At 44.8% G+C, this 17369-nt stretch overlaps 1 protein-coding gene across 11 annotated transcripts in view; it reads right to left on the reverse strand.

Annotated features, from left to right (window-relative positions):
* The window catches only part of ATXN2 (ataxin 2), a 53532-nt gene that overhangs the window by 13543 nt on the left and 22620 nt on the right, over positions 1-17369 (reverse strand). For 2 of the 11 annotated variants that reach the window (XM_071571842.1, XM_071571848.1), the window contains exons 9-20: positions 16725-16897; positions 14994-15203; positions 11566-11748; positions 9880-10068; positions 9088-9195; positions 8155-8225; positions 7167-7474; positions 6773-6836; positions 6512-6664; positions 5369-5435; positions 3287-3471; positions 2431-2563 (exon numbers count right to left, since the gene is read on the reverse strand). In XM_071571842.1, coding sequence (XP_071427943.1) covers positions 2431-2563; positions 3287-3471; positions 5369-5435; positions 6512-6664; positions 6773-6836; positions 7167-7474; positions 8155-8225; positions 9088-9195; positions 9880-10068; positions 11566-11748; positions 14994-15203; positions 16725-16897 — 1844 coding nt within the window. The remainder of the gene's footprint in view (positions 1-2430; positions 2564-3286; positions 3472-5368; positions 5436-6511; positions 6665-6772; positions 6837-7166; positions 7475-8154; positions 8226-9087; positions 9196-9879; positions 10069-11565; positions 11749-14993; positions 15204-16724; positions 16898-17369) is intronic. The other 9 variants (XM_071571850.1, XM_071571846.1, XM_071571844.1 and 6 more) reach the window with 9 other exon arrangements.

A 17369-nucleotide genomic window follows, 5' to 3' on the forward strand; every position in this document is an offset into this window, starting at 1 on the left:
AAAAAAAGGGGGTGAATTTTGTAAGAATTATCTCAAACAAGTACCTTGAAGGCCAAAGGGCTGCCTGGCCCACTGAACCCTGAGGGCCATGGAGGGGAGTTAAAAAGAAATAGTAATGCACTTTTAAAAAATGAAATAGCAATTTTCAAGAGCCAAAAGAGAAGTAGTTTGAGCAAATCAAAAGCAGCAGTGGTGGCTGTTTCTCAGGAAGTTGTTAATTCTATACTTTCAGATTATTTTTAAGAGAGGACCAGAATCAAAGTGCACATATTTAGTTCAAATGTGGGTAAACTTAAGACTCCCAAAGCACAGCCCATGAGTCCTGGGTATGTTCTCAGAGTCAGTCAGTGAGATGGGAAGGGTCCCAGCAGGTTGTTCTCTGCAGCAGCAGCTCAGGTTTATCCCCTCGGGCACCAGCCCAGGGGAGATGGAGCCAACGTGTCCCAGCTGGGCACCCTCTGAGGGGGCACAGTCCATCTGGGCAAGGTCTTCAGGCTCTCAGCACATGAAAGGCTTGCAAAGGTCTGAGCTGAGAGTGCAGCAGGACAGCAGGGCCCCTTCCAGGTGTGGCTGTCCCCTCTGGGGCTCAGGGTGCACTCACAGCCTCTGAACACCCCCCGAAGTGCATCCCACGGAGTTCCTGATCCAGCTGGGCCGAGTGGCTGCAGTAACAACAATTCCAAGCACTCCATCATGTACTGGAAGGTGGGAGCATATTCAGAAGAGTCACCAAGTTGCTACTTGACAGAACACAGGAGGACCAGCCATTTCTGTTAAATTAGGTGCTCTTGGGAAAGGAATGTTTAATTACATGGCAGGAAACACCAAAGAATTCTCAAGTTTGACCCAGCTTAGTTGTTTGCCCTGGTAGGTAGTCACATGCCTACAACCCACAAGCTGCAAAACCAACACAAAATGAGATCTAACAGTTGTAAATTAGAATATCAGTGAAAAAAACTACACAGACATCTGATCAAAGCCAGCCAAGGGAAGGGGCTTGTACTCCAGTGCTGTAGAACCCACTGATTACAGCAGATAAGGATGGTGCTCAATTGCTAGGGAGTCACATGCAACCATTCTGAATCAATTCTCAGATTATCTCATGTTTGGTTTTATTTTAATTAGAACTTGAGAGGAGAGTTTTCACCAATAAAGGTCTGAAAGCCTTTGATCATTCACTTTATCAGAATTCTATTTAATCTAATGAAAAAGCAAATAGAAGATCTGTTTACATGGACACCTCAAGCACAAGAGTTGAAAAGATCAAAGTAATACAATTAGCAAGGACCTGTGAGAGAAAGATTAATCTCTGCAAGGAACTTCCATTTCAGCTTCAGCAAAAATGAGCTCAAACTCTTGCTCCAAGTGTCAAAAAATATTTCTCTTTGTTATTTTTGTTTCTTAGCTCTGTTACCACCCCACTGCAGGGCTCTGACAGGATGTTCTCAGCTGGGAAGAAAGACACTTTTTAAACTCAGATTTCATTTCCCACTAAACTCCACATTGTTACTTTGGAGGTTTCCATGACACATGCCAGACTTGTATTAAGGATCAGGGTAAAACTGAGCACTGAAATCATACAGAGATGTCTAAAGGTACAGAAAATCTTTTATTAGAATCTAAGTCAATAATATACGTGACCCAATAAAGTTTTCCTCAGATACTGTAACAAGTATTGAAATGCCATGTTTTCAAGAGACCATCTGCTGTTTCAACATTTTATGACAATTCCCAACCTTGACTCTACCTCTTTCAATAGCATGTTTTGCAGGGTTATTTTTTTCCCCCTCCAAACTGGGCCTTGATTTATCATACATTTATAATGCTTTGGAAGTTCTTGCACATTTTACTTTGCCACAAGGTAACCCACATTTTTAGCACTTCACTGGAAGTGAAATATGCCCATCTGATAATGCTGGAGACTCAAAGGCAGAGCAATACATGAGCTGTTCCACATAGTCTTGACTTACCAAAAAAGAAAGGTAAGCAACACATGTTTATTTTGCTCCAACAGCAGAGTTCATACTGTTAATAGTGCCAGTAGTATCATAAAGACAGCATTTCACTAGTTGCCAGAACTAAAGTCAAGTTTGAAACTGAGGTCATAGCCTTGCAATAAAACAAGTACTAATTATAATCAAGAAACAAACGAGGGATGGTGGATCAAGAGAACTTGAACAAACTTCTTTCAGCAGACATTCTTTAGCAGCTCCCAGGTTGCAATCCCATCTTGGTCACTGGCATCCTACTGAACTCAGCACACTTCAGGTCTCATCTGAACCAGCCTGGCTCAGCTTTCAGTGCTCTGCTCAGTAGCTTATGAAACACCAACCACACCTACTGAATGATCCCCACTGAAGGCTGAGTTAAACACCTCCCTGCACAAGGTAAGGGCTCAGAAAGCGACATAGAACACAAAACGTTTCCTACCATACATAGCATGTGTCTGTTCATGCGCACCGTACTGTGTGGCAGAGGAGGAGACCAGGCCCGGCTGGGCGTGTGCTGGGGGGGCCATCATCCTGGCATTGCCCTGTATGACAGGGCTGTAGACATGGGGGTGCTGCAGCAAAGACAGGGAAAAACCAGGCAGTTAATGGGGGCACCAGGACAAAGAATCTCCTGCCAGCCTAACAACCATGATGCTCGGAACAGCAAACATACAAACTGGTGGGATTGCCCAAACTGCTTAGAAACTGGTAAGAATTGGCACATTGAATTTTTGCCACTCTAACAGTGCAGCAAGCTTAGGTATGACACAATATGTTTATCCAGTTACACACGTGTATTTAAAAGCTTTTGAAGAGGAGTCCACCAAATGGGTTATTCTTAGAGCACTTAACTAGGAGATGTGCTGGCCACAACCTAAAGAAATTCTTCAGAGCTAAAAAGTTGTATCAATAACAAATGCCAACTTCTAAACTTTAAAATTTGTTATGACCTTCAAACTTATTGTGACCTTCAAACTTGTTGTGACCTCAAAACTTGTTGTGACCTCAAAACCTGTTGTGACCTCAAAACCTGTTGTGACCTCAAAACCTGTTGTGACCTCAAAACCTGTTGTGACCTCAAAACCTGTTGTGACCTCAAAACCTGTTGTGACCTCAAAACCTGTTGTGACCTCAAAACTTGTTCCAGGCTTTGAAGCACATCACAAGACCCCAGGTGTCCTCCAGAACCCAGAATATCTCCAGAGTGACTTAGGATTGGACTCACTGAGGTATTTAGGTCCGAGCCACTTTGTTATTTCTGGTTTGACTGATAAGGGGCATAAAAAGGCTCTTACCTGAGACTGGTAGTGTGGCACATGCTGCACAAGAGGCTGATTAGGAAACTGTTGGGGACTATATGCAACATATTGTGTTGAGTAAGCAGGTGGAGTAGCTACAATTGGAGGGCCTGCTGCTGAGGCAGGGTGCATCATGGTGCTCTGGTGGTGTTGGTCTTGCCGCTGCTGGGGCATATTTGGTACTAAAAAGCAAAGAGTTCCTCCCATTAGAATCACAGCACAAAGGATGATCACCTTCCTGAAAGGTTTTACACTGTAATGTCACTGGGACCATGTGGGTTACCCTCACCCCTCACCTTTAGCCATGACCAGGGCTCTAGCAAAAGGAACTGCATGAAAAGGAGTTTTTCCAAGAACCACCTGACTCTCATCCCTGCCTCTGGGCCACAGACACGTGGCCACAAACCCAGCCCTGCTTCCACTGTGAAGGAGGGAAAGTGGAGGGAGAGAAAGACTGACAAGAACCAATAATGGAAGAGAAAGGTTATGTCAGGATACCTCCATTAATCAAATCTGATCCTGTCCCCTTCAAAAGGCTTAAATTCACCCTCAATGGGAACTCCCCAGACACTGTTCCTTCAGCTGGAAATCTGAGTCTGTAAAGTCACTCCTGTTTATGGCTGAGGGGAGCAGAATAAAGGTCTCCAGACTGCACAGTCTGAGGTATTCACATCTTTGGAGCTCTGTGCTGTCCCTCAGGACAGCAGAGAGCAACTTTCAGGTCACAGACAACACTGAGGAGGACAAGACAACATCTAGGGAGAGCAGCAGGAATAACTAAGAGGGAAGAAAGATGAAAAGAGCAGGGCAGTGCAGTGTGGGACCACCTGAGCTCTCCTGGTCAGGGACAGTGAGGAGCTTGGACAAAACTAAGCCTACAAAGCAATGGGTCTGAGAGCCCCAGGGGAGCTCCAGCCTCCTGCACTCAGGCTGCAACCACCACCTAAGCTACCTCAAGCACCTGCAGTGGGCAATGCAGACAGACCCCTCAGGGAGAGGGCAGGAGGGAAATGCTGAAAATGTCAGTAAATTCACTCACTGATGGGTTTTATTCACACTGCAAATCAACAACAGGAAAGTAAATACAGGAGGCAACTTCATCAGTGTAAAGGCACTGAGCTGGAGCCCAGGCAGCCCCTCAGGGCTGCACACAGATGGATATGCAGAAAATATTAGAGCTTTAAAAGGGAATTCAGAATGGGAGCTGCCTCACACAGCAAGTGAGTCCTCAGCAATGTATTTCTGATAAAAACAGTGCTACCCATGAAAAGATTTCACAGTGAAGTGACTGTGTTTTAACACAGAAATCCATTGCAGGGGTTTGTGTTCCCTGTGCTCATAAAGGCCACTTGTTTGCTTCTGAACAGCAGGACTCTCTTGGAAACAATCTCCCCCTCCAGTGACTGGAGCTGCAGCACTGGATCCTGTCCTCAGGAAGCACTGGCTGACACTGCAAGGAGGAGTGAACTGAAACAGGGCTGGAAAAACAAGGGCAGCACTTTTCTGCTCCTCTGCACTGCACAGCACGGGAGCATCTCCCACATGTTCTGCCTCCACAGACACGGGTGTCAGTGGTTAAAAACATGGCATTGTTGGTCCAACTGGTCATTACTGGGACAGAAGGAATGCAGAGGTAAAACTGGAACCAGCAGTGAATTCTTTCCAGAGGAGCAGCAGAGCACACTCTTTCTGAAGAAATATAACTTTGCATGTTGACAAAGCCCCTCTATTAAAGCACCACTCAGGGTACTGCTGTAAACCAGCACAGAAAACCAGTACAGAAGTTGCCTTTCCTAGGAAATACAGGAGATGAGCAGCTTACCCTAATGCTCCAAGTAACAGAGATGTTTTCCTGCTTGTCAAATCAGACTCCAAACCAAGCAACTCAAACTTAGCTCGTTTTGGTTGAATTAGTTTATCTAAAAATCCATTAGTATTTCCACCTATTTCCCTTCATTAAAAACAGCATTTAAAGTATCAATCAAAACCAAATTAACACTGATTAGCAAACACACAGACATCTGTAATTTCTCCATGCTGCATGCAGACTGAGAACCAAACAGGCAGTATTATTCTCACCTTTACCTGCTCTATATGTCTTGGCTTGGTTCACTGGCATGGGCGTCATGGGAATAGGATACAAAGGCTGAAACACAAGAAATTGGAATTAGGATATTCCTTTAAAAGCAAATGTGTGTTGGGGTGGGGGCCCCACTCAGCTTTGATGTGTTCTGCTCTCTTCTGTTCCGTGGTTTGGTGAACTCTGCCTAACCTGGGAGATTTTCCTGGATCACTGTGAGTCTGCAGGACAAACAACTGAGCCCATGTGGTTTGCAACAACCAGCCCAGCACTGCTGCTCCTGCAGGCAGGGGCCTGAACCAAACAGCTTCAGAGCAGCTTGGTTTAACACAGCTGTGCCAGGGCAGGGGCAGGGGGGATCTCAGGTAAAGGCTCTTCCCCCAGAGGGTGGTGGGCACTGACCAGGCTCCCCAGGGCAGTGGGCACGGCCCCGAGGCTGCCAGAGCTCCAGGAGGGTTTGGACAACGGGACAGGGTGGGATTACTGGGGTGTCTGTGCAGGGCCAGTGGCTGGATTTGATCCCTGGGGGTCCCTCCCAGTCCAGGATATTCCATGATAACAGAGCTAGATCTGAAATCCCCGTGATCCCCACAACAACCAGAAACCAGACTAGTGGGACACAGCTGGAAACTGAGGATGACAAAACAGTCACATAAAGACAGTGACACTGGGCTTGGAGATCAACACCAAGTGGGAGCTGCTTAAAGTCCAAGTCTTTGAGATTGTTTGAACACCCAGACTGAGGGAGCACTGGGAAAAGTCAGCATTCACACAGCCACAACTTAACAACAACACCCTTTATGTTTCCAGGAGTAACACAACCTGCACAATCTCCCTGTCTGAACTCAGAGCTCCTGAGCTGGAACCAGGTGACATTCCAGGTCCTTCCCAACCCAACCCAACCCAAGCCATGCCTGCAAAGCCCCCCCAGCAGCTCCCCAGCACCTCTTTGGGTGTGGAGGGGTGGCAGTGCCATACCAAGCCCCCCAGCTCCCCAGCCTCCTGTGGGTGTAGAGGGGGGGTGGCAGTGCCATACCAAGCCCCCCTCAGCTCCCAGTACCCCCGTGGGAGGGGTGGCAGTGCCATACCAAGCCCCCCCTCAGCTCCCAGCACCCCCGTGGGAGGGGTGGCAGTGCCATTACCTGCACGCCTGGGCTCACTGGCACTGGGTACATCATGTTGGGGGCGAAGCAGACAGGCTGGGTGTACACAGGGGTGGGCTGCTGGTGGCCCACCATGGAGGGGCTGGGCTGGGCCTGGGGCCGAGGGGACGTCGGTGTGGTCGAAGGTTTCGGCTGCAGACAGGGCAGGGGGGGTTAGTTTAGGCTGGGTGTGCACCCAGGACAGGCTCTGCTCAGAAAGAGCTGCTCAAAGCCAACAGCAAAGGGGAGCAAACAACTTACTTGAGCAAAAGATCGAGGGTTGAACTCTTTAGCATTAGGATTAAGAGTTGATTTTCTAACTTGCCTAAAGATAAAGGACAGAGCATTAGGTTTGGCATTATTCTCTTCGGAGCATAGCTGCAGTTAATAATGTACGAAATGCCTCCTTGCCATCTGTGAGTCAGATTTCTGAGAACTCAGACACCACATGGCATGCAAAAAACCACTTCATTGACAGGACTCTTACTATACTGATCCATCAGGATTTTCCTGCTGTGGATGCTACAGCTCATGTGAGCCAGGAGAACATTTCAATAAGCTTTCAGATAACATACTACACATCCATAGCAGCTTTTTCTACACGAGGCTAAATGCTAAAAACAATGTGTTTCCTTTAAAAGGCATCATTACTCACTCAGAAGTGTCCTTCTTCTCCTCTTTATCCTCCTTCTCTTGCTTGCTTCCAGGCCCAGATGTCTGCACCCCTTGGGAAGTCACCTCAGGGCCTCGCTTCTGCTCAGAGCTGTTACTTATGGAAGGAGAAATACTGGGGCTGTTGGGTTTGCTGCTGCCCCCATTGGAGCTGGTGTTGCTGCCAGGCTCTATCATGGCCTCCTTGGGGGTGGGTTCTGCCTTTTCTTTAACCACATCTCTGGCCTTCTCCCCCTCTCGGCTTTTGTTCAGCAGCTGATCCACTGCATCTGAAGAGGAGCTGGACTGTAACTGGAAAAACCCCAAGGAATACATTCAGTAAATTCATACACACAACTGTGGGGAGACAATCTAATGCTGTCACACACACACACAGAGTAAAACACAGTGCCACTGGCCTCCCCCACCTGCAAATGACCTTTTAAAACATGCACTTCCACTGCTAGTGGAGAAGAAATCCATGAACATTGACAGTGCTTAAGCCTGTACTGTACAAGAAGCTGTTCAGTGACTCAGCTGACCTATCTGTTGATTAGGAAGTGACAGGAAAGCTTAAGGCAACCCTCTGGACTCATCTACACTGTGATTTAACAGCAACACTTGGAAAGTTAACCTGAATTAATAAACCACTATAGCCAGGAAATAAGTAATATGAATTCATCTTCAATTTTCCTCAGCAAAACTCTTCATTTAATTTTGCAACAGCTCCTCCATATGGAGTGTGTGATAATTATCTGTACTTAATGGTTTCAGGTCCTATTTTCAGTGTACAGTCAATATTCACATTTATGGGTATCAGGCAATTGTAGCAGCAAGAGTCAGCATTGATTTTACAATATCTGCATCAATTCTCACAGGTATTTTCATGAATTAAGCACAAGTATAAAGACCTGTTCACATATGCAGCATATTCAGTTCATGAACACAATTATAACAGAGAGTTATAAACACAATTAACACAGAGAACTTACCCTAAAGTCATTCTTAAATTTCTTTAAATCATCAATCTGTTTTCTATGCTCTGAAACAATTGGAGAGACACCTGCCAAATATAAGACCAACGTTGTCCAAGCATTTCTAACACAAGTTTCACACACAGCCCCTGCCCATCACTAAGTTTGCACACACAGAGATACAATTTTTGCAAACACAGAACTGGAACACGGGGATATAATTTCAGTTTTCCTTTGGTCCAATCCCAGGAGCACAGAGAAACCCTGTGAAAGCACAGCATTACATAAGTGAGTGCTGCTCAGCTCCAATGCACCACACCAAGGCAGGAGCCCTGAGGTGCAGGCACTGCAGAACTCACTGAACACAAAGCACAAAAACGCAGCAAAGCCCCCAAGAGACACTGCCAGTGTTTCAAAACACAGCAGGCAAAGGAGAAACACTGCTCCAGGTGAGACTCCACCCTAAAGGTCCTTCCAACCTGAAGGAATCCATGATTCCAAGTGCCAGAACATGGCAAGGCTTTTTTGAGGACTGAATGAACAAACTGTGCTGCAGAAAAAAACGAATTTGAGGCATAATAGGGAAAAGCACAGTTAGACAAACTGTGCTGCCCATGATGCTCCCAGTTATTGTGAGCACACACTCAGTGCACAGGCAGCTATACCCAGCTCTGTGAGCCAGGAGAAGGTAGAAGGAAAGAGAAAAAAGGCCAAGTGAAATCACACCATCCACATGAGCATCTCTACACTTCGAGCTGACGGAATGAGTCACAAACAACATTTAAAACTGTAGTCCTGCCACTTCACAGCTGCAGGACCACGTTTTTGCTGCAGAACACCAGATTGCCTCCAAGTCTTCCTAAAAATGCCAACTAAAGCAGCCAGTGCAGCAGGTTCAGGGTGCAGAATTCCTGCATCACTCAGGTACATCCAAAAGCTTTGGATACAAACCTTTGCTTTCAGGTTTAGGAAAACTAGGAGAAGTCTCACTTGGCTTTATATTCTCCTTGTTTCCTGCTGCAGAATTTTGCCTCTGGTCCTGAAGCCTGGTATCTTTAGCTGGAAAAGAAATTGCCAAAGTTATTCTCTTACACAGAACTCAAAGAGACCAAAGAGACATGGTAAGAAAGAGATAGGAGAGACATTTAACCATTTTTAGATTAAAAAAGAAAAGCATTCTAAGATACACATTTTCTGCTACCTAGTTGGTGCCTGGAGGATCATCCTCCCCCTTTCCCCACCTTATGGTCTTTAAGCCAGATTAAAAAGTCCCAGTTAAACTCATCCCTTTCACCATACACAGAACCTTAACTAGGCTGAACAAACTACAAACTACAGTCCAAGCTCTTCAGACAGAATTCTACAAACATTTGAGAGTTCTTAGACAACAGACTGTGCTCTTGAATGCTGGGCTTTTTCTCTCTTATTCTTGCTATGTTTAAAATACTCTCAAACCAATGGCCTGTGTCTTTTTGAACTGGAAAAGAGCCAAGAACTCAGTTGGAAAAAAGAAATCCTGAACTAAGTCAGACACCTGTAAGCCCACAGTCCTTAAAGAAACTAAGCACAGATTCATCAAAAAGCCTCTCCCTCAGCTTAGTTTAAAGGTGGCACCACGAGAAGAGGGGAACTGACAGGAAAATTAAATGCACCCCAAGTTTTGCAATTATTTAGAAGGAGGTTTTGCTCTCTCAGGGCACATTCCCTGTCAGGGCCTGGGGCAGGGGAGTGTTTGAAACGTACCTTCGTTGGAAGGGGTCACTGCTCTGTTGGCTGCAGGGCTGGCAGGAGTGGGAGAGGCAGCTGGAACAGGCATGGCAACAGATTCAGTGGGAATAGTACCAGGCTGAGGAGAAGGCAGAGCTGGGCCCATGGGAGTGCTGCTCTGCCTTGGAGACCTAGGCCTGTGTGTTTTAGGGGATAATCTCGGAACTAGAAACAAACAGGAAAGAGCAGTTATGGGATGAGCCTCCTGAGCTGCTCAGCAGTTCTTAAAATGGCTACAAACATGCTTTAAAACGCTTTCTAGAGTAACTGAAAACCTGGTCACCTTTCACGTACATCCCCTAGTTGCTTACAACAGCAGCTTTTCAGAGAAGTGGGGTGATTTCCCTGCAGCTTGGCCCCTACCACACACACTGCCCTCTCAGCCCCACCAAGAAGCTGCCAAATGCTCCCCAGCCCTCCAGGAGCACAGCTACAACAGCTCACATTAACACACTTTCAGGCGGAGCACAAAAGGTGGGCAGCTTTCCACGCAACCAGATGTAAAGCCCTTTTTTAACAGGGCTGAAAAACCCTCATCCATTTTCCAGAGTCCTCTTTTGGAGGTTTGCCAGCTGGAAAAAAACAACACAGCCTATCGGAAAAAAAAGGAATAGCTGATGGGTATTTTAGCCCCTGTGTTAAAGCAGCAAGGAAAGGTGTTTATTCTTTATGTAATAAGTTGTGCCTCCTGCTCATCCCACTGGGGCAAGTTAGAACTTTATGCCACTTATTAACTCCAGTGAGTGAGGAGAAAAAGAGGTAAGTGGTTTAACAGTCCTACTTGCATGTTAATAATACATATTAATAAAAGTGGGGTGTGGGGAGCAAAGATGAATCACAAATAATGCCACAACACAAGAGTTTAACTCTTTTTACACAAGGCAACAGGTCTATGTGGGTTTAATTTATCCCTACCTTCTGAAAAATGCATTCCCACTACACTCCTCTAGAACTCTGCACTGCTAAAAAGGACCCAGAAAGTACCTGAAAAGGACCAAACTGCCTCTCACCTGCCCAGCTGCTCACAGCCCACCAGAACAGGGCCTCAGCCTAAAGCTCCAGACTCAGGCCTGTGTCCCGAGACTGAGCTTTCCAAGTAAAATATTTAAAAAAAATTAACTGATCCAAAAGAAAAGGAGACACTGACTATACCTGCTCCTACAGTAGCCAAGAAAAACACCACAACTTAAAATCCATGGAAGTTCTACAGCAAAAACACATCCAGCTGAACTTGGGTATCATTTAATGTCTCAGCACAACCTTCCTCTGTGCAAACACCTCCTCCAGCTGCAAACCAGAGCCCAGCCACGCTGTCACCAACCAAACTCAGTGATGCCACAGAGTGGACCCAACCTCTGCTCACTCCTCCAGCAACTCTCCTCACAATTAATCCTCTCAACAACTAATTCCCATTAGTTTTTCCTCCCTTTCTTTCTCTTCATGCAACACCTGACCCTACAATTAGGACAACGCAGCACTTGAAGGACCAACTCACCAACTCCTTACTGGGAATGTCCTTGTGCCATTTCCCCTACACTGTGTGAGGCCAGGCTTTGGTTGGGCAGAGCCTGCAGTGCCTGCCTGGCCAGGCAGGACCCTGCTGAGCATCCCCACTCTAAGGTCCCCCTGCAAGCCATCTGCAATAAGCCAAGCTTTACCTACCCCCACTGACAACTGATGACCACGTCCCACCTGAAGGGCTGCCTCGTGCCACTGCAGCAGTAGATGCTTCCCCAGGTGCATTATGAGATACAAATTCTAAGCCACTTGAAATTGTACCCCTACCAGTAGAGACTCTGTGACCTCGAGGGTGCCGTTGAGCCTTAGGAGACATCCGGGGAGGCCCTGGGGAGAGAAAACAACCCCACACCATCAGTACAGCCCAGTCCCAAGAGCACCCAAACACACCAGCTGCTTTTACAACTGGCTTTCATCTCACAGCTCTCAATAATTCAGTAATAAGGTCAATAGATTTACACTGACATTGACTAGAACCAGGGACCCACCCGACTCAAAGGCCAAGCCCTTGGTGTAGCCAAGCAGTTGGTGCTGCCAACACTCACCAACCACCTTGCCAGGCCAGCTCTGAATGGGTATTTAGGAGCTTTATCAGCCTTGAAACAGATGTGCAAGTCCTGGGTTCAAAGTGTTTGAACCCAAGGATCCCACAGTGCTTAGAGCAGGAACCCTGATGGGTTGGTGGCCCAGAGCACGATTCCAGGCCATCACCCACCATCCAGAAAATGAAACATTTCCAGGGCTTTGGTCAGGTGGGCAGCAATCCCAGGCACTGCCAGTGCCCCCGGGGATGGGAGCAGGGTGTTCTGCAGCAGGGCACAACCCAAGTCAGAGTCAGCAAAACTGCAGCTGAACACGGGACTGTTATCCCAAGGTTCCAGTCATGCATGTGTAACACCAGGAGCCAAAGGCAGAGGCAAATACAGGAACTCTGAACAGCTTCTGCAGCTGCCACACAGTAGATAAGCCCAAGTTTAAGCAGCAATACAGTTTCTACATCCTAACAAACATTTTCTCTACAAGATCAGACTCAAATGTTGATACTTCAAAGGAAAAACTGTGAACAAAAGACAATCTCGCTCATTTGTTTTCACTTTTTATGTAGGTCAGTAACAGGGCAAAGTTCAGATCTGCTTTCAGATTCTATGATATCAAGCACCTCTCTGGTTACATAAATCTTTAAATGTCAGCATCTGTTTTACCCAGAAACTCAAGTCCACTTCAATGCAAATATATGCAGGTGAGGGTTTTAAAGGACACACATTTCCCAGTAGTAATTTCCTGGCAGCAGGAATTAAACACTGCAGTGAGCAGCAGTTCAGTGCAGACCTGACAAATCAACCACAGGGGCTAAAACTGAGTTTGCAGGTGGATTCTCAGTACCTTATGACACAAACCCCACCACAGAGGGCAGCAGGAGGGCAGGCAGGTGTGCGCCCCACCCCCTGTTTGGTCCCAGCCCCCCTCCCTGGGCACTGCCCAGGCTGCAGAACAGTCACTGCCCCAGGCACGGAGGGGGTGGCTGTTCCCTCACCCCACTGGGCAGTTTCAGAGAATCATAGAATTGATTTGGTTGGAAAAGACCTCTGAGATCATCAAGTCCAACCCTTGGTCCAACTCCAGTCCCTTTACCAGATCATGGCACTCAGTGCCACGGCCAAGCTCAGGTTAAAAACCTCCAGGGATGGGAAATCCACCCCCTCTCTGGGCAGCCCATTCCAATGCCTGAGCATTCTCTCTGGAAAGAATTTTTTTCTGATCTCCAACTTCAATTTCCCCTGGCAGAGCTTGAGCCCCCTTGTCCTATTGCTGAGTGCCAGGCTCACCCACTGCCATGCAGGGCTTATTTCAGTGCCCCCCAATACAACTCACACAGCACGAGGGGACTGTGTCCTCCCAGGGCAGAGGGAGCTCAGACAGTTCTGCCTCACCACCCAAACTCCCCGGGCACCTTCCCTGGGTGGCACTGCCCGCTGGGAGCTCAGGGATTGCTCTGAGCAGTGCAAACAATCCCTGCAACCCCCCCTGAGGCAGCAAATCCCACCCCACTGCACAGGGCACTCCCCTGAATCCACACTGGCATTGGTGGTTGGTTACAGGCTCTGCTATCACTGCATGGTCATTATCGGTGTTGGTTCAGTCCATGATTTAGTTTAAAATTTGAGACTGCTTTTTGTGGAACAACTGTATTAAACCTGGTATTTTATATAAATTTATAGTAAAAAATATTCAAAATAGTCCTAAACTTATTCCTAAATTTTATATTTTGAAATATAATTTTCTCAATACATCCTAAATTTTAGACCTAAAAATGTTCAATAATAGTAATAATAATAGCAATAATAGCAATAATAATAATAATAGCAATAATAATAACAATAACAATAATAATAATAATAATAGTCCTAAATTTATTATTACATTTTGTAATTTAAAATATAAATTTCTGAATACATCCTAAATTTTAATCCTAAAAATAGTCCTAAATTTATTCCTAAATTTAAAATTTTGAAATATAAATTTTGAAATACAAATTTCAAAATACATCCTAAATTTTAGTCCTAAAAATGGTCTCTAAAAATAATAATAAAAATAGTCCTAAATTTTGAAATAAATTTCTAAATGCATCCTAAATTTTAGTCCTAAAAATGCTGTCTAAGTGATCTCTTTATGTAACTCCAAAGTTCTCGAGTCCTGCCTGTTGCTGGGGGTTAAGTTAAGACACTGAGCAGCGTTTCCAAAGCTGAGTTTAATTTAATACCAACTCGGGCAATTTCCCAGCTTTCTGTTTTTCTTTTTGTTTTTGTAAAGCTCTTCAAAATTAACACGAACGAAAAACAAAACAAACAGGTTAATAGAAAACAACTGACCAACTAAAGTTAAAACACAAAATTACAGGTTAAGTAATGAAGAGGAAAAAAATAAAATGAAAATAAAACAAAATAAATATAAAATAAAATAAAAATAAAATTAAATCAAATGAAATCAAATAAAATTAAATAAAATTAAATAAAATAAAGTAAAATGAAATAAAATAAAATTTAAAATAAAATAAAAATATAATGAAAAAATAAAATAAAAATAAAAAATAAAATAAAAATAAAATACAAATAAAAATAAAATACAAATAAAAATAAAATAAAATAAAATTAAATAAAATTTAAAAAATAAAAATAATTTAAATCAAATTAAAATAAATGTAATAAAAATAAATAAAAATAAATTAAAAATTAAAATAAAAAATTAAAATAAAATGAAATAAAATGAAACAAAAAATAAAAATAAAGTAAAATAAATTAAATTAAAATAAATTAAATAAAAATGAAATAAAAAATAAAAATCAATAAAATAAAAATCAAATAAAAATAAAATAAAAAGAAATAAACTAAAAATAAAATAAAAATTAAAAAAATTTAAAGTAAAAATTAAAATAAAATAAAAATAAAATAAAATAAAATAAAATAAAAACCACAAATCTTGTCAATTAAAACTCACAGAGGAGTTATAAACGAAGACAAATAAAGGAAAAAAATGAAAACAAACCAACCCCATGAACAAATGTGGTATTGTACCTTCTGAAGACATGCGTTTAGGCATAGTAGAGACAGGAGCTGGAGAGCCATGAGCAGAGGGGTGAGACGGGGGCCTGGAGGGCCGCGAGGGCGGCCTGGAGGGCGGCCGTGTAGGGGTGGCTGCCCGAGGTGGAAGAGAGGTGGGACCTGACTGGTAGCGAGAAGGTGGGCGAGAGGAAGGAGATGGGCAAGGCGATGGCCAGGGAACACCTGACAGAACAAATGATATGAAGGAAAGTATAAAAACTAAAGAAAAAAAAATTATGGGGGGAGGGGAAAGGGGAAGGGAAGGGGGTTTTGGGGATTGGGAGGAGGGAGGGGGAAAGGTAAACAGAAAAAATAAAATAAAATAAAAAAAAGTAAAAATATGACAAAATGATTTTGCATGTTTAACCCTTTGGGGATTGAGGTTGGCAAGAGGTAAATGAGGGGCTGTGTTTCAGCACTGAGGGGCCAATTCGGGGCGGGGGCAGCACGAGCTCCCCAAAGGGTTAAGGAGAATCTACAAACACTACTAAGGAACAGACAGTAAAGTTTGGGCTGTTAGCCTGGATACCAACGCTCTACAGCACCCAGCCAGGGCCCTGCAGCCCCCAGAGGGTCTCCCCAGCTGAGCACACACACAGCATCACACAGAGCGTGGCTGGAACCAAAGGAGGAGCAGTGCCCAGCTGGGAGCTGTTCTCTTTACAAAAACCAGCGTGTTCAGTGTCTGAGTCCTGATGTTTATGCCTCTATCACTTATCTCAAGTATTACTGGAGGGTTTTAATCTAGGACGTGGGGTTCATGGTTTCCAAAATGAAATGAACTGGATTTACAAGGCACTCTGAATATCTGAGGTCTCTGGTGTTAATTCAGCAGAGTAACAGGATGACAGAACCACAAATACTACGGACAGATTTCCAGGTTAGCACTGTTTGGGTGAGGCTTAGTTGTCCATCCCTTATGCAGCTGACTCTCTTTGAAAAGGAACTCTCACTTACCTTGAGATGTTTCTCAGACTTCCTCTCCAGACAGATCACTTGAGTATTACACATTTTTCCCTTATTCACAGCATTTTCACAGAACAGCACTTTTAACTTCTACAAACAATGCCTCAAGGACAGGCTGCTGCTAAAATCCACCTCAGGAATGGTGTTTGGGTTATGGAACACCAGTGCCTGCCACGCAGTGCCCAGTGATGTCTGGGTAGAAATACTACCCATGTGTACAGCAGAAAATACCCAAATAGACATTTGGAGGGAAGGCTTTGGATTCCTTTTCCTAACCCTTCTCTTGTTTCCCATCCCACAGCACCATGAAGTCAGTAAGTTGCTTTATTCTTTTCCATGGGAAACAGAACTGATCCATGCACCAGGAAGGAAGGGAAGTCTCCCCCTGCCACCTCCCTTTCACTGGGTGTCAGCACTGCTGCTCCTCCACACAGAGTCGTGCAGTGGAGCACAGAAAGCAATTTTTCATCTTTAAAACCACACTCTGCACCATCATCTAAGACAGAGGTGTCTGAGAAGGAAAATAAATGACATTCCTGCTCTGCAAGGTACAGTGCAGGCAGTGCAGTTCCACTCTGAGTTAACCCAAAACCAGCTCACAGCCTCTGTGTTAAATGATGAATGCTGTCCTGGCTTATGGAACACACATCCTAAACCCACACCACGTGCAGTTTCAGCACAATGAGGTGATTGTGAGCAGTGTTATAATGTCCATTCATTCACATTTCAGATACTTGCCTCCGTTAACTACTCTTTGATCTGCTCCAGAGTTAGGGCTGAATTCTGAAGTGTGGGATCCAGACCTGGAAATGGGTGGGCCCGAGCCAGACTGGCCCATCCTTGGTGAGTTCTGTCTTCCCCAGGACAGGACATCTCTGTTCCTCTGCCCAGGTGGAATGTATTTATTTTCTCTGAAACACAGCAAATTTCTATCAGTATTAAGAAAGAACCAAGAGGCAACAAAATTACCTGATCAAGTGCTCTGCTGGTCCTTTTTAATCTTTCTCAGATCACACTCAAGGAAAATACTAAATACTATCAGATGTTGACCTAACAGTCACCTCATGAATTGGCTTTTGATAGTGACCACACAGCCCACTTTATGAGCCCCCAAACACTGAAGGATTCAGTTCCCATGCCTGGAATTCTCCATGACAAACCCAACCCACTGCCCTTTCCTGTAACCTGGCACGAATCCACCACCACGGTGGCAGCTGAGAACGGGCAGGTCTGTTCAAACCCCAGAGATAACACAGGGCCAGGCAGAGGTGTCCAAACCAGCCTGGGTGCCAAAACCAGCAAAGCGCTGTTTGTGCAATGTCCCCAGCCTGCTGGAGAAGCTCAGCTTCGATGAGCAAACCCCTGCAGACCCCAAACCCCACC

This window comes from Pithys albifrons, chromosome 17 (genome assembly GCF_047495875.1).
Source record: "Pithys albifrons albifrons isolate INPA30051 chromosome 17, PitAlb_v1, whole genome shotgun sequence".
NCBI lineage: Eukaryota > Metazoa > Chordata > Aves > Passeriformes > Thamnophilidae > Pithys > Pithys albifrons.